This window comes from Molothrus aeneus, chromosome 24 (genome assembly GCF_037042795.1).
Source record: "Molothrus aeneus isolate 106 chromosome 24, BPBGC_Maene_1.0, whole genome shotgun sequence".
NCBI lineage: Eukaryota > Metazoa > Chordata > Aves > Passeriformes > Icteridae > Molothrus > Molothrus aeneus.
In genome coordinates, this window is record NC_089669.1 from 1,925,985 (window position 1) to 1,953,693 (window position 27,709).

The 27,709-nt window shown below is 61.2% G+C and overlaps 3 protein-coding genes across 6 annotated transcripts in view; 2 read left to right on the forward strand and 1 right to left on the reverse strand.

Annotated features, from left to right (window-relative positions):
- The first annotated feature begins 4,044 nt into the window (after positions 1 to 4,044).
- On the forward strand, positions 4,045 to 5,777 carry SMIM29 (small integral membrane protein 29). 2 transcript variants are annotated; one of them, XM_066565268.1, is made up of 5 exons: positions 4,045 to 4,061; positions 4,649 to 4,825; positions 4,903 to 4,928; positions 4,998 to 5,103; positions 5,367 to 5,777. In XM_066565268.1, the coding sequence occupies exons 2-5, from the start codon at positions 4,715 to 4,717 to the stop codon at positions 5,427 to 5,429; spliced, it is 306 nt and encodes a 101-aa protein (XP_066421365.1). In that variant the 5' UTR covers positions 4,045 to 4,061; positions 4,649 to 4,714; the 3' UTR covers positions 5,430 to 5,777. The 2 variants fall into 2 exon arrangements, with proteins under 2 accessions (XP_066421365.1, XP_066421364.1); XM_066565267.1 differs by lacking the exon at positions 4,045 to 4,061 and adding an exon at positions 4,187 to 4,501 and having other exon boundaries at positions 4,568 to 4,825.
- A 317-nt stretch (positions 5,778 to 6,094) lies between these two features.
- HMGA1 (high mobility group AT-hook 1) lies at positions 6,095 to 13,515 on the reverse strand. Of its 3 annotated transcripts, none has more exons than XM_066565270.1 (6): positions 13,403 to 13,515; positions 13,048 to 13,170; positions 9,471 to 9,575; positions 8,683 to 8,763; positions 8,239 to 8,289; positions 6,095 to 7,131 (listed from the first exon to the last, which is right to left on the reverse strand). In XM_066565270.1, the coding sequence occupies exons 3-6, from the start codon at positions 9,570 to 9,572 to the stop codon at positions 7,075 to 7,077; spliced, it is 291 nt and encodes a 96-aa protein (XP_066421367.1). In that variant the 5' UTR covers positions 9,573 to 9,575; positions 13,048 to 13,170; positions 13,403 to 13,515; the 3' UTR covers positions 6,095 to 7,074. The 3 variants fall into 3 exon arrangements, with proteins under 3 accessions (XP_066421367.1, XP_066421366.1, XP_066421368.1); XM_066565269.1 differs by having other exon boundaries at positions 8,683 to 8,766; XM_066565271.1 differs by having other exon boundaries at positions 6,101 to 6,212; positions 8,683 to 8,766.
- A 13,589-nt stretch (positions 13,516 to 27,104) lies between these two features.
- GRM4 (glutamate metabotropic receptor 4) overlaps positions 27,105 to 27,709 on the forward strand; it is a 34,570-nt gene continuing 33,965 nt past the window's right edge. Inside the window, exon 1 of the mRNA XM_066565421.1 lies at positions 27,105 to 27,192. The gene's annotated coding sequence lies outside the window, so the exon portion shown is untranslated. The remainder of the gene's footprint in view (positions 27,193 to 27,709) is intronic.

Consider the following 27,709-nt stretch of genomic DNA (forward strand, 5'->3'; position numbering starts at 1 on the left):
GTGTGGCCGCAAAGTATTCAGTGGCTAAAAATGTGGGTAGGGAATGTCAGGAATCCTCAGTTCCCTTCCCGGATCTAGCAGAGGCTTTGGGCCTTTGCCTCAGCTTTTCCATGCAGAAGCTGTGTTCAGCATTCCACAGCGAGCAGGGATCAAAATCCTGGAGGCTGCACAGGTCCAGCGAGTGCCCCTTGTACCAGAGCTGTAGGTTTCCTGCCTGTTCTCTCTGTTTCATCCCAAATCAACCTGTTGGTGTTTTCACGCAGCCAGATGCAGCATCCATCCCTGTGCAGAGCGTACAGGAAGCGCTGGGGCTCGGTGAGGGCTTGGTTTGGAGTTTTACCCTCCCAAGTGGAGCCTGTGCTGGGGGGGATGGAGCTGCATCTTCAGGCAGACCTGCCCCAAGCAGTGACTGTGGCACTGTGAGGAGCTTTTCCCTCTGCCTGCTCTGCTCTTGCTCCCAGGCTGGGTTTTCCCTCCTCGCTCCATTCTCCTCAGTAATGGCATCATCTGGTGGCTGCAGCCCTTCAGGGACGTGGTGAGCTCATGGCTGGGGTGTCCCTCAGCTGCTCCCTGAGCCCCTGACACGCACAGGGTGGGATCCTCATTTTCCTAACCTTGGAATGAACTAATCCAGCTGCTCTGGGCTGTGGAGATCCTGCAGTGCTGTGCTGGGGTAGTGGTAGAGGTCTGTACAGAACTGACGTGGCGCTGGTGAAAAAGAAACTGAACTGGACTGAAGTGGTATTTAGGAGATTTATAAATCTCTCTTTGGTGCTAGTCCATAGAGGTTCATTTTTTGTTGTTTTTGGTTTGGTTTATTTTTTTAGTGGGAAGATGGGAATTTTGATGTTATATTTGATGAATTTGCTCTAGAATTGCCTCAGAAACCTGGGGAGGTCTGAGAGTGTTTGTTGAATTTTCTGTGTGTCCTATTTTATATTTATTAAATCAGAAAATCTGGAATGATCACTTTGCATTTGCTGCTCAGTCCTTCCATGAGCTCTGTGTACGTGGGCGGCTCTTGGCAGTCCCCCCCAAATCAGGAGAAGGGACCCCAGACCCAGCTGAGGGATGAATGACCAGGGTCCATTGTCCAGCCTCCTGTCCATAGGCGTGTTTGCCTGAGGCTTCTCCATTCCTCCCCAAAACAAGGACTCTCCATGGTTGGTCAGAGCTGTGAGGGTTTGTCTGGTTTGTGTCTGAGCTGGTACCTTCGACCTCACCCCCACCTGCAGGAGCAGCAACGAGGGGCTTCCTCTGTTATGTGTGAGAGGGAGGCCGTCACTGTCTTTAAAAAGAGTGAAAAATTGAAAAAATAAAATCGGTGGGTGCCAGTTTGCCAAGAGTGTGGGCTGTAATCTAGTGCCAACCAATAAAAACGCCAGTATTTCACACGGCTCTGCCTCCTGCCTGGTCTCTCCATCGTGGGTGAACTCGGAGATTGGGCAAGTGTCACCCAAGGAGAAAGCTCTGCCTGCAGTGCCTTGGGACAGCCACAGCCTGGAAGAGGAACTGGAGGGGTGTCACTAAGAGCCTGATGTTGAAATGGGCTCACTGATGGGGCATGCACCCTGCAATAAAAGGGCATTTTAAGGAGAGAGCCTCGAGGAGCCTCTGAATGTGCTCCCATCTCTTTCACAAAATCCTTCCCACAAAATAAATGCGGGAGAGGCTGGCTGGAGCCTGCACCGAGAGCATCAGCACTATGTAGTGCCACCGGGGCTGCCTGCCTGGCCACAGCAAGGCCATCTCCCTCATGTCCCTGCACAACAAACCTGTCCTGGTGCGGAGACCCATCCCCAAGCGAGCCTTTGCAAATTCCCTTTGGGATCCCATGTGTCCGGGCTCCTCCCGCAGCACACACGGGGCTGGTGCGCCCCAGCCCCGCGCTGCAGCTGCGGCGGGAGCCCAGGGCAGAATTAATCCGGGCTGACGGCGGCGTTAATGCCTGAGCGGGCAGGGCCGGGGCGGCTGTGCCCCCGCGGGGACCGCGGCACCCCCACCCCGGCCTTTCTGGGCGGATGAGCAGCCGCAGGGATGCGCTGGCTGGAAATCCGGCCACTTGCGCTCAGCTGCTTAAACGGGAGCTTAGCGGCTCAGCAAAGCTGTCCCCAATTATGTGCTGGGGGCCGAGGAGCGCAGGGGAGGGGGGTGATGGCTCACAGCGGGGTTTGGGGCAGAAATAAATACCCTGTGCTGTTATTCCAGCTTTGTCCCCCTGGCTGACAGCCCGTACACCCCGGGCAGAAGGTGCCTTGTCCCCAGGATAGGTGGCGATGCTGCCCTCAGCCCCTCCGACATCCTTCCCCACCCCAAGGTTAGCAAGGGGGAGATTTCTCCAGGGATGAGCAGGTGCTGTGCTGCCCCAGCTTTGACTCCCCTTTTTCCCTCATCTGGGTGCTCTGGGAAGCAGTGGATCGGTAAAAAAAAATATCTGGGGATGCTGCAGGTGTCCTGGGCTGGCTCTGGCCATATAGAGGGGCTTGGTGGCCCCCGGTCTCCTCCCAGGGATGCTGCTTCCCCTGGAGCACGCATGCTCCTCCTGGCCATGTGCTCCCACTCGCTCATGCTCTCCAAGGAGCTTTCCTAGAAATTGATGGATTTATTTTTAGCCCTGGCGGAGCAGGGTTCAGCTGGGAGGGGATGGGCAGCGGTGGATGGTGGCAGCATGGAAGGCTCCCAAGGTGTCAGTGCTGGGCTTGGGGGGGAACTGGGGGTCCTGTTCCACTCTGTGGTTCCCCCATTGCAGTGGTGAACAGGGCTGGGGCTGGTTTGGGAGGGGTCTCTGGGGCAGGGGGAGTCAACACAGAAGGAGACCAGTGCCACTGCTGGGAAGAGTGGGGTCAGCGTGGGCTGCTGGGGCCAGTGGGACCCCTGGGGACAATGGGACACCAGGAACAACAGCAGCTGGCCACTCTCGGGACAACTGGTGCCCGTTTCTGGTTTGGAGAGGGGAAAATAACCCAGAATGGGCTGGGCAGGAGGTGAGGCAGCAGTGCAGGGACTGGTATAGGCAGAGGTGCAGGCAGGGTACAACTGGCTGTGCCACCGGCAAGTTCATCCCAGAGGCTGCAGACCAGTTGCTGCTCTGGATGCTCCACAGGGCTGAGCCCTGCCCTGCTGCCAGCCCAGGGGCTGTGTCCCCCCAACCCCGCCATGTCCAGGCCCCTCTTTCACCCCATTCCCCTCTTTTTCACCCCATTCCCCCTGATGATTATTTTTTGTAGCTGATGGGAAGCGCAGTGGGGCCTGGTGCTCCTTGGTGTCCCCCGCTCCTGCCTGACCCACTTAGCGGGACCATCTGCTCCCCGCGGGCAAAGCGGATTAGCCCTGCGGCCGGGATCAGGGCTGGGGCGCTGCCACCGCTGTGGGTGACACTGCCGGCACCGTCACAGCCCCTGCCAAAGTCCCCACGGGTCCAGCCTGGGGGAGAGCGGCCACAGCAGGAGCCCCAGAGCAGTCCCCAATGTGGGTGACCCTGCCCGTGCTGCTGGCACCCCTGAAACCCGGCCATGCCCAGCCCTGTGGGATGGTTGTCTCTCACCACACCCAAATATCCATCCATCCATCCATCCATCCATCCATCCATCCATCCATCCATCCATCCATCCATCCATCCATCCATCCATCCATCCATCCATCCATCATCCATCCATCCATCCATCCATCCATCTTCTCTCACCCACACCCCAGCTGGGCCACGTGTGCAATTCCCCCATCCCTCCCTCCATCTATCCGCCCACCCCTTCCCTCGCCTTTCCTTGTGCCCCTCCTCAGGGGCCTTTTCTTCCTTTCTCCCGGTTTTTCCCTTCCTGGCTCTCCTGGTTCCCATTTTTCCGTTTTCCCCGGGTTTCTCGGCCCTGTTTTCCTTTCTCTCCTCACGCGTTTTCCCGCCCCCCCCCGCCCGGTCTTTGCTGCCCCCTGCCGGCCGCGCGCCGCCACCGCCCCGCCCTAAGCCCCGCCCATTATCCCATCGCCCCGCCCCTTGCCGCGCGCGCGCTCGGCCCCGCCCAGCGCCCGTCACGCGCCGCGCGGGTTCCGGGTGCGGGCGGCGCGCGCAGGTGGGCGGGGCGGGGCGTGGCGCGCGCGCGGGGATCCCCGGAGTGGGGGGCGGGGGGGACCCCGGGACATCCCGAACCGGCCCAGGCGGAAAGGGGGGGATTGGGGTGGGGGTCCGGGGTCCGAGGGTGTCCCGGGCACAGCCCAGTGCGGGGGTCCTTCCGGTCCTTCCGCTGGTGGAGGCGGATTATCCCCCCCAGCCCCAGCTCTGCAGGGAGGGGGGTGCGGGGTGACCCCCCCCCCCCCCCCCCATCCGCCACGGGGTGATACCGGGAGGGGGATCATTACCGGGTAGTTGGTTATTACCGGGCGGGAGGTGGGTTATTACCTGTGCGCTGGTCATTCCCGGGCGGTGGGTCATTCCGGGCGGTGAATTCCCGAGGTGCGGGTCATTCCCGGGGTGGGGGTCATTCCCAGGCGGTGAGTTATTCCCGGGCGGTGGGTTCTCGGGGTGCGGGTCATTCCCGGCCGGTGAATTCCCGGGGTGCGGGTCATTACCGGGCTGTAGGTTATTCCCGGGCGGTGGGTTCTCGGGGTGCGGGTCATTCCCGGGGTGGGAGTCACTCCCAAGGCCGCCTGTGGCTTGCAGAGCTCGCGTCCGTGGGGCCGGGCAGGCGCGTCCCCCCCCGATGCGGGCAGGAGCCGGCGCTGGGCCATGAGCAACGCCACGGCCCCCACGGCCCCGGGCGCGGCGGGGGACTCGCTGGTGGGCTCCGTGCTGGGGCCCTTCCTCCTCCTCACCCTCCTCGGCGCCCTCCTGGCCGCGGTGAGTGCTGGGGGGGGCTCCGGGGGTGCCGAGCCCAGCGCGGAGCCCCGCGCCGCTGATGCCTTTCCTTGATGCAGGTGATGTACGTGAAGAAGAAGCGCAGGTGAGCGGGGCCGCGGGGCCGGGGGCAGCGGGGGATGCGGGCTCAGCGCTCACCAGAGACCCCCGGCAGGTCCGACCGGCTGCGGCACCGGCTGCTGCCCATGTACAGCTACGACCCGGCTGAGGAGCCGCCTGAGTCGGAGCAGGAGCTGCTGGTGGAGGCTGAGGAGGCTCAGGTGAGTCGCTGTTCTGGGAGATGGCGTTTATCCAGTTTTTCCACGGAAAATCGAAGCAGCAGCAGCAAGTGAGGTGCCTGTCCCGAGGGAACTCCGGGAATCACTGAGGTTGGGAAAGGCCGCCCAGAACGCTGAGTCCGACCTCGAGGGAGCGGGGCTTTGGGTGTAAAGCTGAGGTTTTTGGGAGGGTTGGGCTGCGTGGGCAGTGCCTTCCCCACCTGCTGCAATGCCCTGGGCTGCAGGTGTGTCCCTCTGTGTTGCAGGTGATGCCCGGCTGGGGGGGACCCTCGCCCCCTTGGCCCCCGCGCAGGGACTGGAGGGCCTGACCCTGCCTGGAGCACCGGGACCGGATCCTGCCCGTGGGAGGGAAGGGAGCACAGGAGCAGCACTGGTTCCATCACCCAGAACGGGCAGGACGTGCCCACACTGGTGCCACGATGCCACAGCCACTGCCCCCACCTCTGAGCACTGACCAGGATGGGACATCTCCTACCTCAGTGCCTCTTTTTGCCATTTTTGGGTTTTTGGTTTTTTTTTGCTTGAACTGCTCCAGCAGCCTCTTGGAAAGCCCAGGAGAGCGCACTGGGGCTGGCAGACTGGCAGGGAGCAGCAGGTTCTGCTGGCACGGGATGCCTGGGGGAAGATGGGGTAAATAAACGTGTCTCAGCCTTGGTTCCGGGGCTCCGAGTGGGGCTGGGGGTTCCTGGCCTTGGGTGGGAGTTTGAGGGGCAGCAAGGCTCTGCCTGTTTGTGTTTCCATCGGCAGCTCATCCCCGTGGATGGCTGGATGTCCCTGTGGAGGAGATGCCCCAGGAAGGAGCCAGCCCTGCCCCACCCAGCCCGGGGGGCCCTGGGACAGAGGGGTCACAAACATCCATAAAATGTTTTATTCAAGTAACTGCAAATAGGAACCCAAAAGGTCGTTAACAGTGAACCAAAAAAAAACCCAAACCAAACCCCGATTCTCTCCCGCCGGGGCCGCCCGGCACCGACCTCCGGTCCCGCTGCAGCCGTCGTGCCGGGGCAGAGGGGCAGGGGGAACATCCCATGGTCCTCCCACACCTCTGCCCTGCCAGCCTCGATCCCTTGAAGCAGCAGAGCAAACTAGACCTCAAAATAACAATTAAAAAAAAAAAAGAAAAATGAAGCCCAAAAAAAAGGGGAAAAAAAAAAAATACCCCACAGCCCCCAGCAACACCCCGAAAACAGGAACCACCGAGCCCACAGTGCCCTGGCAGCGCAGCAGCACGCCTGTGAGTTCAGAGAGTGGAACTTAAATATCCAGAGGTAGTTGTGAATGAAAGGAAAAAAAGTACTCAACAAAAAATATATATATATACCAGAACCTATGAGGAGAGGGCTGCCCAGAGCCAGCCGTGCCCGGGCACCCCTGGGGACTGCCACCCCTTGGGGTGGGCACCCCAGGGATGGGCTCCCTTGCTGTGGGAGCTGCTCCCACACACAGTGCAGTCACCCAGGACTGGGGGGACCAAGGGGGTTGCCCGGGGTAGCAGCAGGCCAGAGCAAAGGTCTAATGCATTTTGGGGGGGAGGGGGGGTCTCATCTTCACTGCCCCCCCATCTCTTCCCTGCAGAGGCCCCAGGGCAGAGCCCAGTGCTGGGGGGGGCAGCCAGCACCCACTCAGGCGGGGTGAGATCACTGCATGGGGGGCAGCGAAGGTGGGGGGTGCCAGCCCCGGCTCTCTGCCATGATCCCCCTTTCCAGTGGGGCTGCCCTGAACCCCAGGGCTGGGGAGGGGGAGCTGGGGCCGGTGCCCCCCCCGGGCGGGGGCTGCGGGGGCCGCCCGGGTTGGGCCATTTTCCAGTGCTGCCGTTGTCTGAGGGTGAGGAGGGAGCGGAGGAGGGAGGAGGAGGAGGAGGAAGCCAGGGCGGCACAGCGGGTCTCTCCCCACCCCCCTCCCCTGGCCGCTGCGGGGCTGTCGGGCGATGAGGTAGCGCCGGTTCGGGAGGTGTCACTGCTCCTCCTCGGATGACTCCTGGGAAATGTTCACCTCCTCCTCGTCCTGCTGCTGCAAGGCAAGGGAGCGTGGCCGGGGGGTGTCAGGGAGCGCAGCCCCACTCCGGTGCCCCTGCGCCAAGGGCTGGCCAGGCACATCACACCCCTTGTGCAACAGGGGAAACTGAGCTGCGTCCAAGGACCGTGCCTGACCCCAGCTCGGAGGTAAATCCCAGGTGAGAAACCCCCGGGTGGGCTCACAGTGAGGAGGGGAGACCACTCCCCCAATTCACCTCTGAGAGGGACCGCGGTCCCCAGTGGGCACCAGAGCGGGCGGTGGCAGCCCTGGGTGACCCTGTCCAGCCCTGGGTGTCCCTGTCCAGCCCCGGGTGTCCCTGTCCAGCCCCCAGGCCGGGGTGGGCGGCTGTGACCCCGCAGGCGGCGATGACTCAGGGCTGAGTGAGCCTGAGTCACAGCAGCCCCCGCTTCCTCCCGCTCCATTCACAAAAACGCCACCGCGCCTGCCAGAGCGGGACATTGCGTCCCGGCACGGCCCCGCTGCTGGCACGGGACAGGCTCCTCCCACACCTCCCTGCATGGCTGCACAGCCTGGGGTCCCCAGACAGCCCCCGGCACTGTGACACCGGCACGGGAGGCCCCAGGATGGCACCTCGGGTTTGCAGCCCTGGCTGGCATCAAGCCCTCAGCTCTGCCAGGAATTTCAGTGCGAAAAGGAGCAAAATCTGGGACAGGCCGGGAAAGGAGATGAAAGTGTCCGGGTACCTGGCACCCGCCTGAGCTGCAAACCAAGGGGGAAAGGAGGAAAAATGGGAGGGAGGAGGGAAGCTCAGGGAAGGAAGGGGATGGCTGCACCCGTGGGCTGCAGGAATGCTGTGCAGGGACCTGGGCAGGCGTGTGCCAGCACGTCCCCAGGGCAGGACCAGCCAGCCAGCGCTGCTCTTGGGCCCATGGGGAGGTGGGGTGGGCAGGATTCCTCAAACCCACACCTCCGGAGGCTTCAGAGCCCACCCAGTGCAGTGTCCTGCTGGCTCAACTGCTCGGAGCTCCTCCAACCCGGCAGCCTCCACCCCACACTTGTGGGGCTCTCTGGGGAGCTGCTGTGCCCCCAAAGTGCCCAGTGCCCTGCCAGGGTGGATGGGGAAGGGAAAAGCCTGCTCACCGATTTTTTGGGTCGCCCTCGAGGTTTCCTCCCTGGTGTGACTGCAGCTTTCTGAGCCAGGACAACAAAAAAGGCATTTTGGTCAGGCTGTCCCCAGGATGCTGGCGGGGGTGGGCAGTGTTCCCTGTCCTCCCACTGCGATTCATCACCCCAGAGGCATCTCCTGGGGTGCTGCTGCCAGCCCCCCGAGCCCCCCCCAGCCCTGGGATGCCCCTGAGTCACGAGGTGGGTGCAGGATGTGAGTCGCACGTTTTGCAAACAGGTTTATCTCGGGTGTCCTGCTGCTGACACACGGCCCCCAGCTCCCCCACCCTCCTTGGGCCAGATTCCTCCCCCCATCCCCACCTCTGAGGCAGATGTGCCTTGAATTGTCCATAACTGAGCTCAAAGAGGACCTGCTGTGGTAGCAGCACCCAGCTGCAGCAGCCCATCCCAGGTACCTACCCTGCCCTTTGGGGTGGCCTTGTTTTTACTGCCCTTCGGCCGTCCACGGGGTCTCTTGGGGGTCGGGGCCTCGCTGGGCTCCTGCTGGAGGGAGAGCACAGGGGGTTTGCATGCCCAGAGTGGCTTCCAGTGCAGCCTGGGAGTCCCTGCAGACCCTGCCAGGGCAGGGATGCTCCCATGTGGTACTGGGAGCACTGGTCGCACTGGGATTGGCGATCAGACACCAGGCACAGGCTCCTGTGCGTCCTTCAGCTGGGCATAGGTGACCTTTTCCACCCCCAGCATCACCCACTCAGCCCAGCTGGACAATCCCCATGGTCCCTCAGCCCAGGCCCCGCTTGCTGCTGGTGCTGCAGCAGAGGAAGAAGTGTCAGGGAAGGCACAAATCACCTTTTCTACAGGAAAAGGATGTACTCAAACCCCACCTGCCTCGGGTGGAGCAGGGGGGGCTGAGCTGGGTTTGGTACTATAAAGGCTCCAGCAGCATCTTATCTCTCTGAGCAGCTTTTGCTAATGGGGCTTTAATTAGCCTGTCTGCAAAGGCAGGTTCAGCAGGGCCTGGGGAGGGGCAGGAGAGCCCCCAGCCAGGGCCAGGAGCTCTGGGGGGGCTCTGGAGACCCCCAGGAAGGGCTCCAGAGCTGCTGGTGAGCCCTGGGGAGGGAGGGGCTGCCCAAAGGGCTGCATTGGGGGTGTCGCCAGCCTGGGGTGAAGGTGTGGGGGGGGTTCCTGCTGCCCCCATACCCTGGGGGTGCCCAGTCCCCCCTTTTCTCATAGGGGACCCCACGTACCTGCGGCTTCTTCCTGGGCCGCCCTCGGCCCCTCTTCTCCGCCACGTCTTTCTCCCCCTTGGAGGCCAGGGGCTGGCTGGATTTGGCGCTGGATTCACTCATCGTCTGTCCCAGCACGGTGAGGAGGAGCGGGAGGGAGGAAGGTCAGTCAGGCACGGCTCTGGCTCGCCATGGCAGCTGTGACATCCCCCAGCCCTCACCCTGGGGCAGCAGAGATGCCCCCTGTGTGCCCCTGGCACGGGCTGGGCAGCAAAATGCCCTGGCTGTGCCCCGAGCCCATGGCACAGCCACCCATGGCCAGTACCCATCTCCTGGGGTCCCCTCAGGCATTTGGGGAGCAGCAGCTTGGCCTGCCCATCCTGCAGAGCCTGGGCCCTGTCCTCGAGGAGAGGAGAGTGGCTCCAGGTTTAATCTGGAATCCCAGATGTGCTGCTGGCACCGGCAAGTTGAGGAAGGGTGAGTGGTGGCATTGGGGACTTTGGGTGTCCCCAGGGGGGTGCCAGGGCCCTGGAGAGGAGCTCGGGGTCCCACAGCCCTGCTCCCCACCCTCAGCACTGCTGCACCCCTGCTCCTGCTGCCTAGCTGGGGTTAGGGACAGGCACTCGACCTGAGGACACCGGGTTGTCACCTCCCCTGTGCATGTCCCCAAGGGCTGGGCAGCTCTCCCTTTGCTCTTGGAGCAATTCCACCAAGGAAAAGGCTCCATCTTCCCCTCTCCACCTCGCTGCTTCCCAGGGGCACAGGGAAAACCTGCTTTTCCAGAGCTGTGGGGGTGGCTCCGTGCCCGGCTGCCAGCCCAGGAGGCGGCAGGATGGACTCGGGGTGGGAAGGAGCAGGATTGCTGCCACAGCCCTGGTGCTTGTGGTGACCCCACACGGGTGAGGTGACCACGGCCATGCTGGGGACACCTGCCCAGGGCGGGGATGTGAGGCTTCCCAGAGGCAGCTCCGAGGCTGTGTGCCCAGCCTGTGTGTGCTGATGGAGGCACCCTCCTACCTCTGGGATAACAATGCTCAGTTTTGAGGAACTGGTCCCGATTTGTTGGTGTTGGAACAGCTGGGATGGCGGGGCTGTGGGGGCAGAGGGTGCTGAGTGAGCCCCCTGGGACACTGAGCCTCACTGGGGAGGGTGTGGGCAGCACATGCAGCCTGAGGAGCCACTCTCAGACCTCTGAGCCTTTTCAAAAAACAGGCGTCAGCTCCTGCTCCCCTCTGGAAGTGACTCATGAGTGCAAAACAACAACAACAAAAACCACCCTCGGAGTCTTTTTTTTTTTTTTTTTGGGAGACAGAAACCATGCTGTAGTGTAAACACCCCGAAAATATTACTCACAGCATCCCAGAGCCCTTCAAGGAGTCTCTTAGGAAAAAAAAGAAGTATGGTTTAGATTTAGGCCAGCAAAGGGCCGGCTGCTGGTCGGGCTGAGACGGGGATTTTGTCGATTTTGTCTCTTTTTAAGTCAATTTCTGTCAGAGGCAGAGCAGCCTCGAGCTGCTCTGTGCCCCCTCCCGCAGCTGGAAACAGATGGGCCCAGCACGGCCCCCACCCTGCTGGGCTCTCCTCCCCTGGAGGAGGAACCAGAGCCCACAGCAGCTCCAGCTGGGAATGCCAAGGGGACCCTCCATGGCACGGGGGTGCCGCTGGGTCTTCCCCCACCCCCCCCAAAAGCAGCAGCTGCAAAGTTGTTGGTGCTGGGGAAAGCACGTGCACCTCCCACCCACCCCTGGGCATCCCACCCACCCCTGGGCATCCCACCCACCCATCCTTCCTCATCCCACCCCTTCCCTCCAGCACCTCCGAGCTCTCTGCAGGGGCTCCAGAGCTCAGGGGACTCGGGGGGCTCTGGCAGAGGGGGTTGGGAAGGAGGATGCTGGAAATGGGGGATGCTCCTCTGCCATGCCAGCACCTTCCCAACCAAGCCCTGTTGCCGAGAGCAGCCCCAGCTCCCTGCGATGCCCCCAGCTCGGCAGCACCTGCCCCGGGCGTGCTCCCAGCCTTGTGGGACCGTGCCGGGCACATGGCGGGAGCAGCTCCGGCCCTGCTCACACGCATCAGAGCCATGGAGGGAGGGAGGGAGCAGCTGGGTTGCCATGGAGGAGAGGAAGCAGCTGAGGGAGAAACCTTTCCAGGCAGGGAGGAATCAGTGGGGGGACGCGGGCAGGGGCTGCCGGGCTCCCCGCGGCCGGGGGCGGGGGGAACATCTCTGCACGGTTCGGAGGTGGAGGGGCCACATCTGCCTCTCGACGGAGGGAGCTGGGGGGAGGAAAAACCTCCTCCCCTCTCCATCCCTATGGATGCTGAGGCGCCGGGCCCTCCTCCCCCAGCCTCATCGCTCCCTCTGCTCCACAGCGTGAGCCGGGCTGTCCTCAGCAGCCACCTCTGGGTTGCACAAGGGCCAACCTGTCCCCTCGGAGCGATGCTCCCGCCTGCTCTTGGGCCTGCTCTCGCCTTCCCAGCCGCCTGCGCTGGCTTATGCTGCTCTGTGCTGATAACCCCATAAATCCCCCGCTCCTGCCACCTACTCTTAGATTAAACAAACTGGCCCAGGAGAAGCGGGGAGATAGGCGGGGGCCTTAGATCTTAAAAAAAAAAAAAAAAAAAAAAAATATATATATATAAATATACATATATAAAAGCTCTTCACGCCCAGAAAATCCAGCCTGATGGCAGCTGGAGAAGGATCCCAGCCGCACCTCCTGGCAGAGGGATGGGGAAGGAGGAGGGGAAGGAATCGTGGAGCAGAAGTTGAAGAGCCTGTTGGGCAGGGGTGCGGGCCGGGAGGGATGTGCGGGCTCCTCCTCAGCACAGACCCGCCGTGGGGCTGCTCTGAACCCCACCCCGGGGCTGCCATTGAGCAAAGTCCCCCCCTTCCTTCCTGGGATGCATAATAAAAGGAAGTGATAAAGGAAAGGAAGGAGGGAGGTGGAGGAGAAAGAAAAGAGGCAGGAAGGGCACCATCAGGGCTTTGTGAAGCCCCTGTCCTGGTGGGGGGGGTGGTGCAATAAAACCCCTCGTGGAGCCGGCGCTGCGGGCGGGCTGCGGGGCTGCCGGGCTGCGGGGGCACCATCCGGGGGGGGGCGGCTGAGCCCCAGCACCGCAACTTCGCCCCGCGCCGGCCGCGTGTGCTCGTTCCCCGAGCGCTGGCCTCGGCCTCGCCGCGGCCCCGCGCGCCTCCCGCCGCCCCGGCCTCGCCGCCGGGCCCCGCTCTCAGCGCCCGCGGCCCCGCGCACCTTGCACGGTGCCGGCCGTCCCGGGGCCGTCCCGGGGCCGTGCGGGCCCGGTGCGGGCCGCTTGCATCCCCCGCAGCCGAGTTAGTGCAGCAAAGTCGCTCGGCGGTGCGACCCCCGCCCGTTCCCCCCCCCTCCCCACCACCCCCGGCTCGGCCGCGGCCCGCCAGGTGCATCACGCCGCTATTAACAATAATTAATAGCGATAATAAAGCGAAGCACGACGAGCCGCACACGCAGCCGCGTCCCTGCAAAGCCCGACACGCCGGGGCCGATCGTGCCCCGCATGCGGCGAGGGGAAAGAAGAGCCCCGGCCCCCCGCAGCAAAGGAAGAGGAAGGTGGCACTCACAGTCAGCTTGATCCCGGAGCCGGGCGTTCGCCGTGGGTTTTGGGGCCGGTTTGATGGTTTTGTTTTTCCCGGCGGGTCTGTGTTGCGGAGCGAAGGGACCCCCCGCCCGCGGCGACTGCGGATCTGCAAGGAGAAGAGAGAGGCTGCGGCTCAGCCCCGCATCCCCGGCCCCGCCAGGCCCCGCGTATTTATATAAATAATAAAGAGAGAGAGAGAGGAAAAAAAATTGCTCCAGGAGGAAGGAAGCTGGGTCAAAATCATTTGCAGGGAACGAGGGGGAAAAAAAAAATAGGAGGGGGGGAAAGGGGGGAGAGGGGGGGGGAAAAAAAAAACCGGAGCGAGCTCCTAGCCTTACTGGAGGGGATCCAGCTGCTAAAAATAGCAAAATCACACTCGAAATTAAATAAGGGCAAACAGGCGAAGGGAGCTCCCAGCGCCGGCGGAGCGGGGGAGGCGGAGCCGGGGCCGCATCACGGCGGGGGCGGCGCGGGGCGGCGCGGCCGGGAGCGATAGGGCCGTTCAAAGGGCTGCGGCGGCGGCGGCTGCGCCCCTGGCCCTGCCCGCCCGAGGGTCCCCGCGGGCGGATGGAGCGGCCCCTGCGAGGCCGGAGAGCGTTGAGACACCCTCGTGCTCCCGGCTGGGGCCGTACCGGGGGGATGGTGGTGGTGACCCCGCTATGGGTGATTCCCCCATGGGAGCACCCGTGGCTTTCCCCTCTCTGTATTTTGGGCTGGCGTGGGGGGTTTGGTGTCCCTGTGGGGGCAATCACCATGTGCCAATGGCCAGAGCACGATGCTCCTTCTGTTTGCTGCCTCCTCACCAGGTCAACCCCCACAAAAGCTTCTGGTCCCCGTGTGGAGGCACCAGCAGTGGGGGCTCCCTCCCTAGGCCCCCCAGGGCTGCCTGGATGGTGCTGTGAAATAAATTTAATGTGTGATACTAATTTAATGTGTGATATTAATTTAATGTGTTACTGCAGCAGCACTGCCGGAAGGGGAGGCTGCTGTGGGAGCAGGTTCTACTCTGTGCACAGTGGGGTTTGGGGGCTCGTGGTGCCCCTGAGGCTCTCCTGGGCTTTAGGCAGCTGCTGGGCTCAGTTTGCAGTGGAGAGCTTTGTTCAGAATTCCTCTGGTCTGTTTGGAAGGGGTTTGGGTGAGTCTGGAGCCAGCTGAGATCAGCTCTCCAGTGAGGTACCCCAAAACCCAGGTTCCCACTGTGTCAGGGCAGTTTCTAACACAAGTTGAGCATTTGGGGTCTTGTGGTGCTTTTCCATGATGGGATACCAGGAAATCCAGAACTCAGCGTCCCGTTGTGCGAAATTTCTGCAAACTCCTGAGAAAACAACAATCACAAATCTCATGGAAACTGATTTAGGTGCTTTTGACCATCCTGACTCTAAGGGTTGAACTCTGAAGTGAGGATCTGAACTTCAGACTGCTGCATTTAAGTTTCAGTTTCAGAAAATTAAGTTTCAGTTATTAAAAGATTTAAAAAAAAAAAAAGGAGACCCTTAAAAAGATGAAACGTGAAAGAATCAATATCTGCCTGTGCAAAACTGCTCTGGCAGGGAATGTTTGTGAAGAAAAAACAAACCAAACCCAGCCGAGCTTGGGGCACTTGTTTCTGCTAACTGTTATTTGGATTTTTCAAATCCCCTACAAATTCCCCTGCCTAAAACACAATCAGAGCAGGGTCCCTTTCTCACAATTAAAAAATGAAACAAAGATGGGAGAGAACCCTCCTGGCAAGAGGGTTCCTGTTCCCAAACACCCGCAGGAAGAGCAAGCACACCCTGCCTGCACCCTGTGCAGCTCCTGATCCAAGCTCTGCCGGGTGTCCCCGTCCCAGGGCCTTGTGTCCAGCCAGGGGTTGTTTGTACCCGTTTTTTGTGGTTAAAATTAACGTTTCTCCACCTGCAGGCAGCCCTGCCTGCTTTGGATGTGCCAGGGTGCTTTTTACCCCAACGCTGCTGCTCGGGCTTCCCCTTTGCCGTGAGCCCAATGAGGAACTTGGTTTGTGCGCTGGCAGAGGCTCACTGTTATTAATATCCCTCGTTATTTACTGTGCACTGCCCGTGAATGGCAGCAGCCCGAGTTCTGAAAACAACCGGGGCTGCTCTGCTTTAATCCCTCAAAGTTTTGGCAGCTCCCCACTCCCTGAGCCCACGCTGGAGTGTCCCCACACTGGGTTCACCCGTGGGGTGACCGCTTGGTCCTTAAAGAAAAACAGAGCTGCAGGGGCGGCCCAGAGCTAGAGAGAGGCGAGGAGACGGCCTAGCAGGCAGGTACAGGCACACAGCCACGTGCAAGGAGGGCAAAACAGCGAAAAAACCGGGCTGGAGCAGAGCCCAGGGCCGGGCCCAGGGCTGCGCTCCGGGACGAACATTTTCACTTTTGTTTCTGCACTTGGGTTCCTGATTTACAGCTCGCGGCCGAGTGGGTTTGGGAGCAGGGCTGGGCAAGCTCCCCCATCCCGCCGTTGAGTTCTGCAGCCGGAGAGGAAGCTGAAAATGGCTTGAAACAGGGAAACAAATGATTTATTATCCCCCCACCGCAGCTGAGCCCAACGTGGGGCACGGCAGAGCGGCCTGCGCCGTGTCGGGTGGCAGCGCACGGAGCTGTGCAGCCCCGGCGGGACGAACACGCTGAGAACCCCCCCGGGATGAGAACGGGGATGTCCCGGAGGCCCGAACACGCTGGGAGCCCCCCCGGGATGAGAACGGGGATGTCCCGGTCCGGGTGCTCGCAGGGCTGGCCGGCCATGGCGCGGGGGGACAGGGACAGGGACAGGGACGTGGCCTTTGTTTCCCCTCCCGGCTTTGTTTCCCCGATGGCCCCATTGATGAAGCCCCATGCGGCCAAACAGCCCAGGACCCACCCCAAACCAGGCCTGTTAATTTGATTAAATGGCTCCTTCCTCCTTCTCACCCCTGGAGCAGATTAAGCTCTCACCAGGGCAGCGTTTTGCTGCAGCTCCATTCTGGGGACAAATTCCTAAATCACCTGATAACTTACAGGCTTAAACCGCCGATTTGAGCCCGGGGTTTGCAGGGCACAGCCCCGGGCCAGCGCCGTGGGGTGCACGAGGAGCTGCAAATGGGGCGTGCACACGTGAATTAGTTCCTGTCTCGATTTTTTTAGCCAGTATTTCAGGCCCGGGAGGAGCGCTGATGGTGAAACGGGAGCCCAGTGCTTGCGAAAAGCTGCGCCTCTGGAAAAGTGCCCTGAAAAAAAAGGTGCCTGAAATCACCCCCAGCTCCCTGGGCTCCTCAGAACCGCAGGGGCTGATCAGGTGTCCCTAAAAGCACCCAGGGGGGACATGGGGGACCAGAGGGTGGCCCCGAGTGGCACACATCTTATCCTGCCCTGCCCTGCGTCCTGGCACTGCCACCGAGCCCCGCAAAGCTGCCTTTGGGATTTGGGCGCCTAATTCCTGCTAATTTCCCTGGGAAAGGGGAAACCCGATCCTCTGAGTCAGCTCAGGTTGTTGGGTGATTAGAAAGGCCACCTGGCTAATTACGAGCGGGTGTCCTTGTCACCTGCAGAGCCTCTGGAACAGCGGTTAATGGGGCGCGGCGGGAGCTGGGGGTTCAGAGGAGAATTTGGTTGCTTTGGTGGAAGCAGGAGAAGGAGCTGGAAGTGCTCCCTGCCCTGAGCTCCGGAGTGCTTGGGGCTGCAAAAAGCACAGCCCCCGCACAGGGAAATGCTCATAAATAACTCCCTGTACCCTGATGATCCTGAGACAGCACAGGCTGATCCATGGCGGCCGCAGGGCGAGCAGGATCAGCCGGTGGGGCTGGAAAGCGGCTCAGGCTCAGCCACCCCTCACCGGCACGTCCTGACCTGTGGGGACATGTCCCTGCCCGTCACCCCTACACGGTGCCAGCAGGGTCTGGTTTAGTGCCACCCCTGTCCCCTGGGGTGGAGAGGATGCATTTTGGGTGCTGCTGCTGGTGGGATGGGGATGGGCAAGGGGCCATGTGTGGGGTGCTCTGGCTTGGGCACTCTATTCTGGAGCATCCCATGAGTTTTGGGGAGCTGCTCAGGCCCCTGGTGGGTGCCGTGTGCTCCTCCACCACCGGCTGTGCCACCTCCTGGGCCTGCGGTGGCTGCTGGCTCTGGCAGGGAGCGCGGGATGCTCCGGGGCTGCAGCCATCGCTGCGCGGCTGCACAATGGCCTTTTGTCTGCGGGGCTGCCCCGGGAACATCCCGCCATCCCAGTTTCCCAGTAACATGAAACCTCCTCGGGGCTGCGTGCCGGGAGCACAAAGCCTGGGGCTGCTGCGGGGGGCAGCGCTGGCCCCGCTCCCGGCTCCCCCCACACTCCAGCGCTTGTGCACCGAGCGTGTGGGGCTCGGGTGGGTGGGGGGAGGCTGCCAGCCCAGCCGGGGCCCCGCGTGGCACGAAGGAGGTGGCAGGAATCAGGGCAGCACCGGAATGGAGCCGTGCCCCGGGAGGATGCGGCTGAGCCGCGCCGGGGGTGGCGGCGACTCCCTCACCTCTGGTGTCCCCACGCAGGGAATGTGCCAGGGGTGAGAAAATCCCTGCGGGCGCTCCCTGGAGCCCCTTCCCCTCTGCTCTGGCCTGGGGGATGCGGATGGCAGGGAGGAGGGAGGGGAGAGGCCGGAGAGGAGCCGCTGTAAATCATTAACGGGGACGCGGTGGAGGGGAATGCGAGGGGTCATTAATCGAGGGCTCTCTGGCGGGCTCGCAGTGGGGTCTGGCCGCCTGGTATTTTTTTAATAAAGGTATTTTATTGCACATCAAATCTGATCAGGGCAGCGAAGGGAGGTCATGGCTGCTGGCAGCATCCAAAGAGGGGTGGGGGATGCACTGCCAAGCGCTTGCAGGGGGCTGGAGGACACGCAGTATAAGGATAGGGGATGTTTTTCCTGATTTTCCCAGCCGTTCTTAGCTCCTCCATGCCCTGGAGTCTCTCTGTATGATAGGGAAGGAGCCCCTCACTCCCTGGCCAGCTCTGAGTCCACTGTGGCAAAGGGGACGCACCAGGGGCTCCAAGAAAACACTTTCCCCAGCCAAATTCCTTGACACTTTCCCGTTTACTCAGCTCCGGTTGGAAAAGCATCGAGGACCGGGGGACTTCCCTCGTCCCGGTGACTCAGGTGCTGGTCACCGGGGTGACTCAGCTGCTGGCAGTCCCGGCTCCGGAGGCACAGGAGCCCTGGGGTGACACAGAGGCAGGGGAATGGGAACGGGAGGCGATGCCGGAGCTGACGGGACGGGGAATGGGTCCAAGCTGGCTGCTGGTGAAAGGGAGGGAGCGGGAGCCAGAGCAGCCCTGCTCGTGTCCCCTCCATGGCCTGGGGGTTTGACCAAAGGGCTTTGGGAGGACCTGGGTCAGGGCGGGCAGAGGGTCACCCCTAATGGCCAGTGAATGACCCGAGGCGGCAGGGCGGGATGGAGCGTCCTCGGATGGAACCGGCGGGTTTTCCTGCGGGGGACGCGCTCCCACGTCGCCAGAATCACAGAATTATGGAATAATTTAGGTCGGAAAAGCCAACGCTGCGGTTTCCTGCTGCCACCTAACGGGGAGAGGCTCCGGCTGTGGAGCGGGGTGGAGGGAGGGCTCCGCGTCCTCCCCCCGCCGCCCCGGAGGAGTCCCAGCGTCCCTCACCGGGAGCAGCGCGGCGCGGGATGGGCTGGGGGCAAAGTGGGGCCGGGCAGGGCTGAGGCACGTTCCCGTCCCTCCTCCTGCAGTGCCCGCGGGGAGGTGCTTGGTCCCCTGGGGAAGGACATTCGGGACCCGGCTGCAGGGCTGAGCCCTCCACGTGCTGCTCTCTTTGTCCCCAGAGCTCAGGGACAGCGGGTTTGTCCCTATCAGGGGACCCCCAGGCACATGGCATGTCCCTGCAGCTCTCCCGTTCCCGGGGGAATGTGACACCCAGCCGGGCCGGGATTAGGGCCGGCTATAACGGGATGGGCCGGGGGTCACCGCTTCCCTCCCGGCTCCGGTTACTCGGTGCCTGGCCCGGCTCTGCCAGGGGCTCATCTTTCAAATGGCAGGGACAGAATGGCAGGGGGGCTGTGGGGGCACCAAGGGGCTCAGGGGCTGGGAGGGGGGATCTGCGAGGCTGGAAGGCACCATGGGGCTGAGCACCCCAGCCCTCCGTGCCCCCAAACCCACGGAGGTGGGAGCAGGCTGTGGTTATCCCCATGGCCCCTGGCCAGGAAAATCACCTTCCCCACCTTCAAGGCTTCACTGAGGGGCAGGGTGTTCCTGATGGGATGGATGCCCCCATGCATCATGAGAGCAGCCAGGTGGGACTTTGCCAGGCTGTCACCCACCTTCCCAGCCAGCTCCGGGCCCGGGGAACGGCTCCCTTGGCAACTGCTCCTGGGTGTGTGGGAGCGGAGCCGCACGCGTGGCTCCCCCCGAGGGGAGCGTCACGACACGGCGGCTGCGGGCTGGGGGGCGGCTCCCGTGACTCGGAGCCGGGGGAGGACAGCGCTGTTCCCATCCCTGACGAGCGGTCCCAGAGTCCCTGCGGGGCGGGAGAGAGCACCCCCAAACGAGCCCACCTGGCACCCACGCCGCCCTTAAATAGAAGGACGTGGCTTCTTGGAGGGCCCCTGCTCCCCAGCACCCGTGGAAGAGGCTGGAGCAGGGATCTGCCCTGGAGATTCAGGGGAGGGTCCTGAGGGGGCTGCGGAGGTGGAACCTGTGTTTCACCTGCTGCACGAGCTGATGGGAGGCCAATGCACAGGAGCTGCTTGCTCAGGCTGTGCCACACCTGGGGGCTGGAGGGGACAGTCCCCACCGCAGCCGTGTGTGTGTGTGTGTGTGTGTGTATTTAGGACAATGATTGCTCCAGACACCTTCTCCCCATCCCCTGGGCCGCAGGGATGCCCGTGCCGGGTCCGTTCTGCTGCACGGCTGCAATGAGTGTGGCTTCCACGGGAAGGCACTGCTGCCCCTAACCTCACCCTAAATCCACCCCTACCCAGGCGGAGAGTGCACAGTGGAGGTTAGGGGGACCAAGGGACCCTAACCTGAAACCCTAACGATAACCCTAATAAAAACATACCTCATTCCCAAAAAATATTGGAAAAAGAGGGGTTTCCTTACTTAAGATTTCTGATAGGACGGAAAAAGGAGGATTTTCCACTCAATTCAAGCCTTTAAAAATCCTAAACCTTACCCTTAACCTTGACCATGAGCCTGAGCTTGACCCTGACTCTGACCCTAACCCTAAACATAACCCTAAGTCTAGCCCTAGGCAAAAAAAAGCAGCCTAGGGCTAAGGCTGGTTCCAAAGAAAAAGCTGTGGAGGAAGGCAGGTTGTGGCAGTTTTGTGTTCCCCTTGGGATGCCTTTTGCAGCTGCAGTGTGCCTGGAGCTCTGGGCATTGTGGTTTAAAAAACCCTAACTCTAGGTGGAACCCTAACCCTAGGCAGTAAACCCAGCCACTTGCCTGGGGCTTGGGGAGCTGTGGGAGAGAGAAAAAGCAAAAAAAAAAAACCCAATTGTAACAATAAAGGGTTTGAATATTGTTCAGTGAAGTGAGGCTGGAGCCTCTGCTGAGCTCTGCAAAAGCAGGGAAATAGGAAGGAGCTCGGAATGGATTGACAGCACCCAAACTGGGAGCAGAAAGCAGCTGGGGGGACTGGAGGGGTTTGGGGGAGTGGCTGCTGGCAGGTCCATGAGCCTGTGGTGTGTGAGAGGTGGTGGATGTGACTGGGATGGGTCTGGATGGGATCCAGGGTGGTGCTGGGGGAGCTGCTCCCTCCTGGGATGACTTTGCTGGCGCAGAGATGCGGCCACGAGGATGGGGAACCTCTTGGGATGCTGCTGCACAGTGTGGGATCCCTCCTCCCTCTCCCTAAACCCTTTTGTGACTTTCCCAAAAGCCACTTTCTGGCATGGGAAGAGGCGTGGGGGGGGTCACCCCAGCACTGGCTGGGGGCCCCTCCCAGCACAGCCCCTCACTGCGGCACCGATCGATGACCAACATAATTACTCCTGCAAAGGCAAATCCGTGCTGGCCTCGGCTGCTTGGTAGCACTCCAAGGAAGACAGAGTTTCCCTGCAAGGATGAGGCCATGAATATTTTATGTCCGAGGAGGATATTTCTTTCAGGAGGTTGTTGCATGAATTATGGAGAAGTTGGGAGGAGAATTCGGGTGCTGCTCGCCGGGGTCGGCTCTGGGCTGGAGGCTGTGGGGCTTTACCTCAGGTTCCTTTCCCTGGGCAAGGTGTGCCCCTCACTCCCCACCACAGCAGCAGTCAGGGCATGCTGGAGGAGCCTCTGGTGCAAATCCATCCCCGTTTGGGGCAGTTTGTTCTCCAGCAGAGCAGGTTGGTGCGCGCAGAGTGAACGGGGCAGTTTTGGCACGGGTTGGGTGTGGGATGGGTGCTCAGCTGCCGGTCTGGAGGTGTGTGAGGGGGGTACAGCAGCTTCCCTGGACACCTGGAGGGGACAAGCAAGGAGTGGAGCCCATCCCTGCTTTGCCCATCTCCTTAGGCCTGGATGGGTGCTGGAGATGCTGGGGCTTGGTGCTGGGCCCACCCAGCATCCCGTGGCTTTCCATTTCCAGTCCCAGTCCCTCACCAGAGCTGGTGCTGCTGCTCTCCTCTCCCTTCTGCCCTGTCCCCTGCCCATGTCCTGCATCCCAGGTGCTGCTGCAACCTTGCTCCAGCACAGCTGGTTGGAAAAAACAAGGGGATTGTCTTCCATGCCATCCCTGCCTTCTGTGTTAGTTAATGTGTAAAGATTTTCCTCTAATTGTCCTGTGGGTGCAGAGGGAGTGTGTGCTGCCTGGCCGTCACAGTTAATTTTACCAGCAAATGTTCTCTCTCCTTCCCTATTCTCTATTTTTTTTTTTTTTTTTTTTGAGATTTAAAGAAAACATTTCCAGCTGCTCATGATCCCTGTGGGTGGATAAAAAAGCCCTCCTGCACCGAAATGGAAATGCAGACAGAGCTGTCTGTCCTTGTTTCCTTTCCCAATGCTGGGTTTGAGGGACAGGGTTGTGCCTTTGGCATGTTGCACTGGGGACAGGGGGACACCTCTGGCTTTAAAAACAAAACTGGTGGCAGAACAGGAAGGTTGGTTCATAGGAGCAGGGTGGCACCACTGGGACCCTGATGCTGGTTTGGGGGCAAGTCCTGCTCTCTCTGAAGCATCAGCACAAAAAGCTGCTGATGGTGCAGGACAAGGGATTTCCAGGAGAACATTGTGCCTCAGCTTTTCATGTTTCTGTATTGTTTAAACCCCAAATTTGGAGCAATCACTGCCCAAAATAACCTCTGGCCACTCAGCACGTCCCTGGGCCTGAGCCCTTCTGTCCTTTTCTATAAAGCGACAGCTCCTAACCGGGATGGGAGCAGTTCACCAGTTGCACTGAGTGGGTCACACTGGAGGGCACATCCAGCAGGAGCCCTCGTGTTTTGAGTGGGGTGCAGGGCTGGGCTCCAAGGCTCCCAAATCCCCTGCTCCTTCCCCAAGCTGGAGCAGCAGCTGCAGGAGGGAGGCAGGATATGGCCCAGGGCACGGAGCTGACAGAACTGCCCGTTTTTGGAGATGCTGGAACCATCTCACGGGGTCAGTGAGCAGGGGCAAAGCAGCAGCTTCTCTTTCCTGGGGGCTGAGGCCGGCAGGGTCCATCGCTGTGCTGAGCTGTGCTGGCCTCTGCTCTGCTCCTGCGGGTGTCCCCGTGTGGGTCTGCCCTGGGCTGGCTCTCTCCTCAGCCCCTCTCTCGCCATTAGGTGGAACTGTTGCAGAGGAGAAGAGCGATGCTGCTGCCCGACTTCGGGCTCTCATAGCCAGGCACGGGCTCTTTGTCCTCGTGTCACGGCAGCAGGGAGGTACAGAGGGGGATTTTTAGGCTGGATGCACCCAAGAAAGGGGAATAACCCCCCGAGAAGGGGCTCTGAGGCTGCAGCAAGAGGAGGTTTGGGGAGAGAGGCATTGCCTCCACGGCAGCTCCCCAGTGCACTCCATCCCCTCCTTACTGCCATGGGGGAAAAGCCCAGAAATGTCCCCTTGGTGGCCTCTGAGAGGCAGGGCTGGTTCCTTGGTGCCACCTGGGGTTTCTCTGGGGGTCCCACATCAGCTGGGGGCTGTGGGTGCCTGGCAGGACCCTGGGCTGCAGGAAAGCCTCTGGTGGGAGCTTGACAGCCCCAAAGTAGGTGAAAGGCTGCCAGGGAGCTGGCACAGGTACAGGAGCCTTCCTCACGAGGAGGAGGAGGAGGAGGAGTTGTCATCACTGCCAGCCTGCAGCCGAATCATCCCTCGTTCATTGCTGATTCCTCCCCGCAAGCCCGGATGGGTTTTTTCTTTTTTTTTTCTTTTTATTTTTTTTCCCTGCATTTCTTTAAAATGCAACTTTTCCCATCAAGATCTGTTAGTCATGAGGCGTATAATGAGTTTTATATATATTTAAGTGGTCTGACATTCGGCATTCCATTATCCCCACTCCTTGAGAGAGGCACGGACCCGATGTGTGAATGTCAAGCCCATGCGAGCACAGGCAGTGCTGCTGCTCCTGCTCCCGAAAGATCCAGATCTATTACCCACCTTCATGTGCTGAGGCTGTGTGGGAGTCTCTTTCTTCAGGAAAGAAATCCAAGGCTGCTTTTTTTTATTTTTTTCCCTCCTTGGCCTATTATTTAGTTGTTTTTGGAGGGGCCGAGCTGAGTTATTCTGTTGATTTTGTTTGTCCCTTCGGTGACCGCCCAGGTCAGGGTGAGCTGATGGCTTTTTGCAAGCAGCTCATGCAATTCCTGCTGGAAAATGTGGGGGCTGAGCCAGGGTCACCCCCCTCATTCCCTGCCAACTTCCACAGACACTTTTCCCATCCCTGTCCTCTTGCTATGGCTCAGCTCTGCCTGACGTCAGTGAAAATCTTCCCTTTGCTACAAAATCCCTGAGGAAAGTGTCATCACAGCTCTTCTTTCTTTCTTTTCCTCCTCAAATCCTTCCTCTGCTCTTTTCTTTTCTTCTGACCTGTCCTTTTATTTCTTCCTGTTCCACCAGCACTGCAGGACCTGTGTCCCTGTGCTGCTGCTCCTCCCAGCCACGTTTCTCCCTCAGACAATTGGGACACTGGAAAAGCATCCCCAGCCACCCCCACCCCTTACCCTGCAAACTTATTTTTCTTTAAATACACACGAAAATAGCTCTTGCCGGGCCTTCTGCTTTTTAATTGTGTAGATATTACAGCTAATTACAGTTCTATTAATATTTCACTTTGAATTAAAGATTTATTTTCCGCACCCTTCTATCCAGGAGGGAATTCACACCCCAGGCGATTGCAGGCACTGGCAATGCAGCCCCCAGATGAAAAGGGCTGGGTGTGATTCCTGAGCCTCCATCTCTTTGACAGGAGTGACCCATGAGGAGGAAGGAGGAGGTGGTGGCTTGGCCATAAATTATTCAAAGCCCTTTTGCAGAGCTGAGCCGGAATGTCCAGTCCATAAGATGCGGTTTCAGGTTTTCCTATATTAAAAAAAAAAAGAAAAAAAATCAAATCAAATTGCAAGCAGTTGTGTCTCCTGGATGGTGCTTGGTGGCCTCAGCAGTGGACACAGTGACCTTCCTGGCTGGCCAGGGGCCAGGGCAGCAGGAGGCTGGAGCTGCGAGCCCAGAGCTGAGCCTGCCTGGGGACAGCTATGGGATGAGTGGGCTCAGGGCTCCCAGAGCCTCCTGCACGGATCCTGTGAGCCTGGGAGTTCAGGGAGAGGCTGCTTGGGGCCCTGGAGGTGCTGGGGCAGCCTGGATGAACAGGAGCATGGAGCTGGGGACAGGCTCAGGCCCCAGCCCTGCCCTCGGGACGAGGAACTCGCTCAGCTCCTCTGGCTCTGTGCCTGCAGAGCTGATATCGATCCTGGCGGACTTCCCCGTGTCCATTTGCTGATGGCATCGAACTCTCCTGGAGGGTTTGATCAGCTCTGACCCCGGCACTGAGCAGGAGCCCTCGCAGCGACCTTTGTGGGGTTTGCAGAGCTGCTCTCGGGGTAACCCCACGGGCAAACTGCACCCCTGCCATCACCGGGGTGTCTGCCACCCTCTCAGCCCCTTGGCTGAGGGACCTTTCCCGTTGTTGTGCCGGGGGAATCACCAGCCTCAGCTGGATTTCCAAATGTTAATTGGGCCCTGACGTTCCCGGTGGTGACACGAGCGCTGTGCTGGTATTTTGGGTCCTGGCTGGCAGGGGCTGTGAGCAGGGGAGACGTGCAGGCCGTGAGGCTGGGAGAGGAGAAGAGAGGCACTGCCAGCTCAGCCGTGGTGGGAAGAGCATCCTGCAGTCCCTGGGATTCAGGGGGTTGAATCTTTGGGAGGGTTGGGTTATGATTTTCCACTGCAGCCAGGGCAGCAGTGAGGCACTCCTGAATGAGCCAGCTGCCAGAGCAGCTCAGGTGATGCTTCAGCCAAAATTCTCCACAATTTATCCCAAACACCTTCCCCCAGGGATTCTTTGGGACTGGGAAGGTCAGAGCAGGGTGGCCTGGAGTCCTCATGACCCCAGACTGTGAGCAGAGCGCCCTTGTTTCTCCTTGTTTCTTAGAAATCCCCAGGAGCTGAGGGCTTCACCCGATTTAGAGCAGGGACCTTGACCTTAGGGTGCCTCTAAAAGCTACTTTTGGCAAGGGATTTGTGCCTGGCTTATCCTGTGGTGTCTGGAGTCCCCTCAGCCCTGATTTGGGGCAGGCAGGGGGTGCTGTCCTCCAGGGACTTGGTCTTTGTGTTCTCTCCCCACTGAGCACAGTGCAGATTTCCTTTGTGTGTTCAACTCCTGGCATCAGCACTGCCATGGCTGGGGATGCTCACATGGGGGGTTGTGGGGCTGTGCCCCCTCCTCTGTCCTACTCAAGCAGAGTGACAGCAAACACCACTCTTGTTCTTGCTGTAAACAAAACCACTGTAACAGCCTGGTGGCTCTGCAGCTCTGGCCAGCATCCCGTGAGCACCTGGATCCAAGGGAATATTCCAGTGGCAGGAAGGTGGCTGGGCAGCTTCTCAGGGGCTGCACCTCTGGGGAGGCCAGGGCTCTTTCAAATCCCACCACTGGAGCTGGGCAATCCCAAGTGCTTCGGCAAAACGGGCTCCTCTCCACCCTCCTAACCAGGATTTGGGTGGAAAGGAGCCTTTTCCGAGGGCAAGCAGCCCGTCTGGGCCCTGGCTGACCCTCACCAGGGCTGCGATTTCGCTGTTACAAACGAGCAACACAAGTCACCCCTCAGGGAAAATGAGGCTGGAATTGCGTGTTTGTGGTCCGTGCTCGGTTCTTTGGTGCCCCACAGCCAGACCCCGCGGATGGGTCCCCCAGGAGGGGCTGGGAGCTGCGGCAGCCCCGCGTGCCCGCAGGTGAGCGCCAGGCTGCGCCCAAATTGCTCCGGTGACCGAGCAATCACCGCCGTGTCATTACCGTGATGGATCGCAGCAGTTAATGTGTCAATGGCCATTACCAGGGGGTTGTGTTTTCGCTGGATTAATGAATCGACACCGCACGACGGGCTCCTCGGAGCCGCGGGGCCCGGCGGGGGGGCACAGACGGGGAAAGCAGGCGAGGCAGGAGCCGAGCTCCGCGGGGCGCGGGGTTGGCAGCGTTTTCTGGGAGGGAGAAGAGAAGGGCAACGGCTTGGGGTGACAGCATCCTCCCTCGTCGCTGCTTGCGGGAGCTGCTCCCACCTGGAAACGGGAATTGGAGGATGGCTGTCGCTGCAGGGAGCCGGAGACCCTCAGCATCCTGGCAGGGAGACCCTTCCTCCAGGAGCCGGGGGTCCGCCGGGGCGGGGGTCCCCGCGCTGCGCTAGTGCTTTAAGAGGCTGGCAAAGCCGGCGGCGGGCTTCCAGCTCCTCTTCATGCAAAACTTCCCCGGCCCCGGCTCTCCTCCTCCTCCCCCTTTTCCCCCTCCTCCTCCCCCTTCTCCACCTCTTCCTCCTCCTCCTCCTCCTCCTCCTCCTCCTCGCCGCGGCTGCGGTGCGCGGAGCGCGGCGGGTCCCGCCCGGCTGCGGCTCGCTCGGCTCCCGGGCCGGGCCGGGGCTGGGGGGGCCGGGGCCGCCCCCGCCGCACGCCGCAGGGCCCCCCCGGGCTGCCCGCGCCCCCGGGCCGGGGGCGGATCGCGGCACCGGGCACCGGGCGGAGACGGGGCCGGAGGCGCCGCCAACTTGGCACTGCCCGCGGGTAAGTGCGGGCGGCGCGGGGGGAGCATCCCGGTGTCCCCGCACCTTCCCCCGGGGCTGGAGTGCCCCTCGCTCCCCCTCCCTGCAGCCTCGCCGCTCTCCCCCTCCACAACGCTCCGGCGAATTTTCCGCCTTTCCTTCTGTTTTTGGGCTGGGGGGGCTGCGACAGCGGGGGCTGCAGCCCGGAACCCCCAGCGCTCCCCCCTCTCCCACTCATCGCATTATTCATTGCTGGGGACTGCGGAGCGCTGCCCCCTCCTCGCCCCGCTGCTCCCCCCATCGAGGGGCACGGAGGGCACCCCTTGCCCCGGTCCCCAACCCGCCACCTTTGTCCCCAGAGGTGCCCACTGGCCGGCGAGGGCTCCGGGAGGGGAGCTGGGGGCTCGTCCGGACGGAGGGGGCTGGCAGGGGTCGGGGCAGGAGGCGGCGGGCAGGGGAGGGTGGCCGTGACCGTGGCCGAGCCGCCGGCGGGGGCTGCCCTCGCCTCGCCGCAGCGGGCAGCGCCCGCAGAGCCGCCG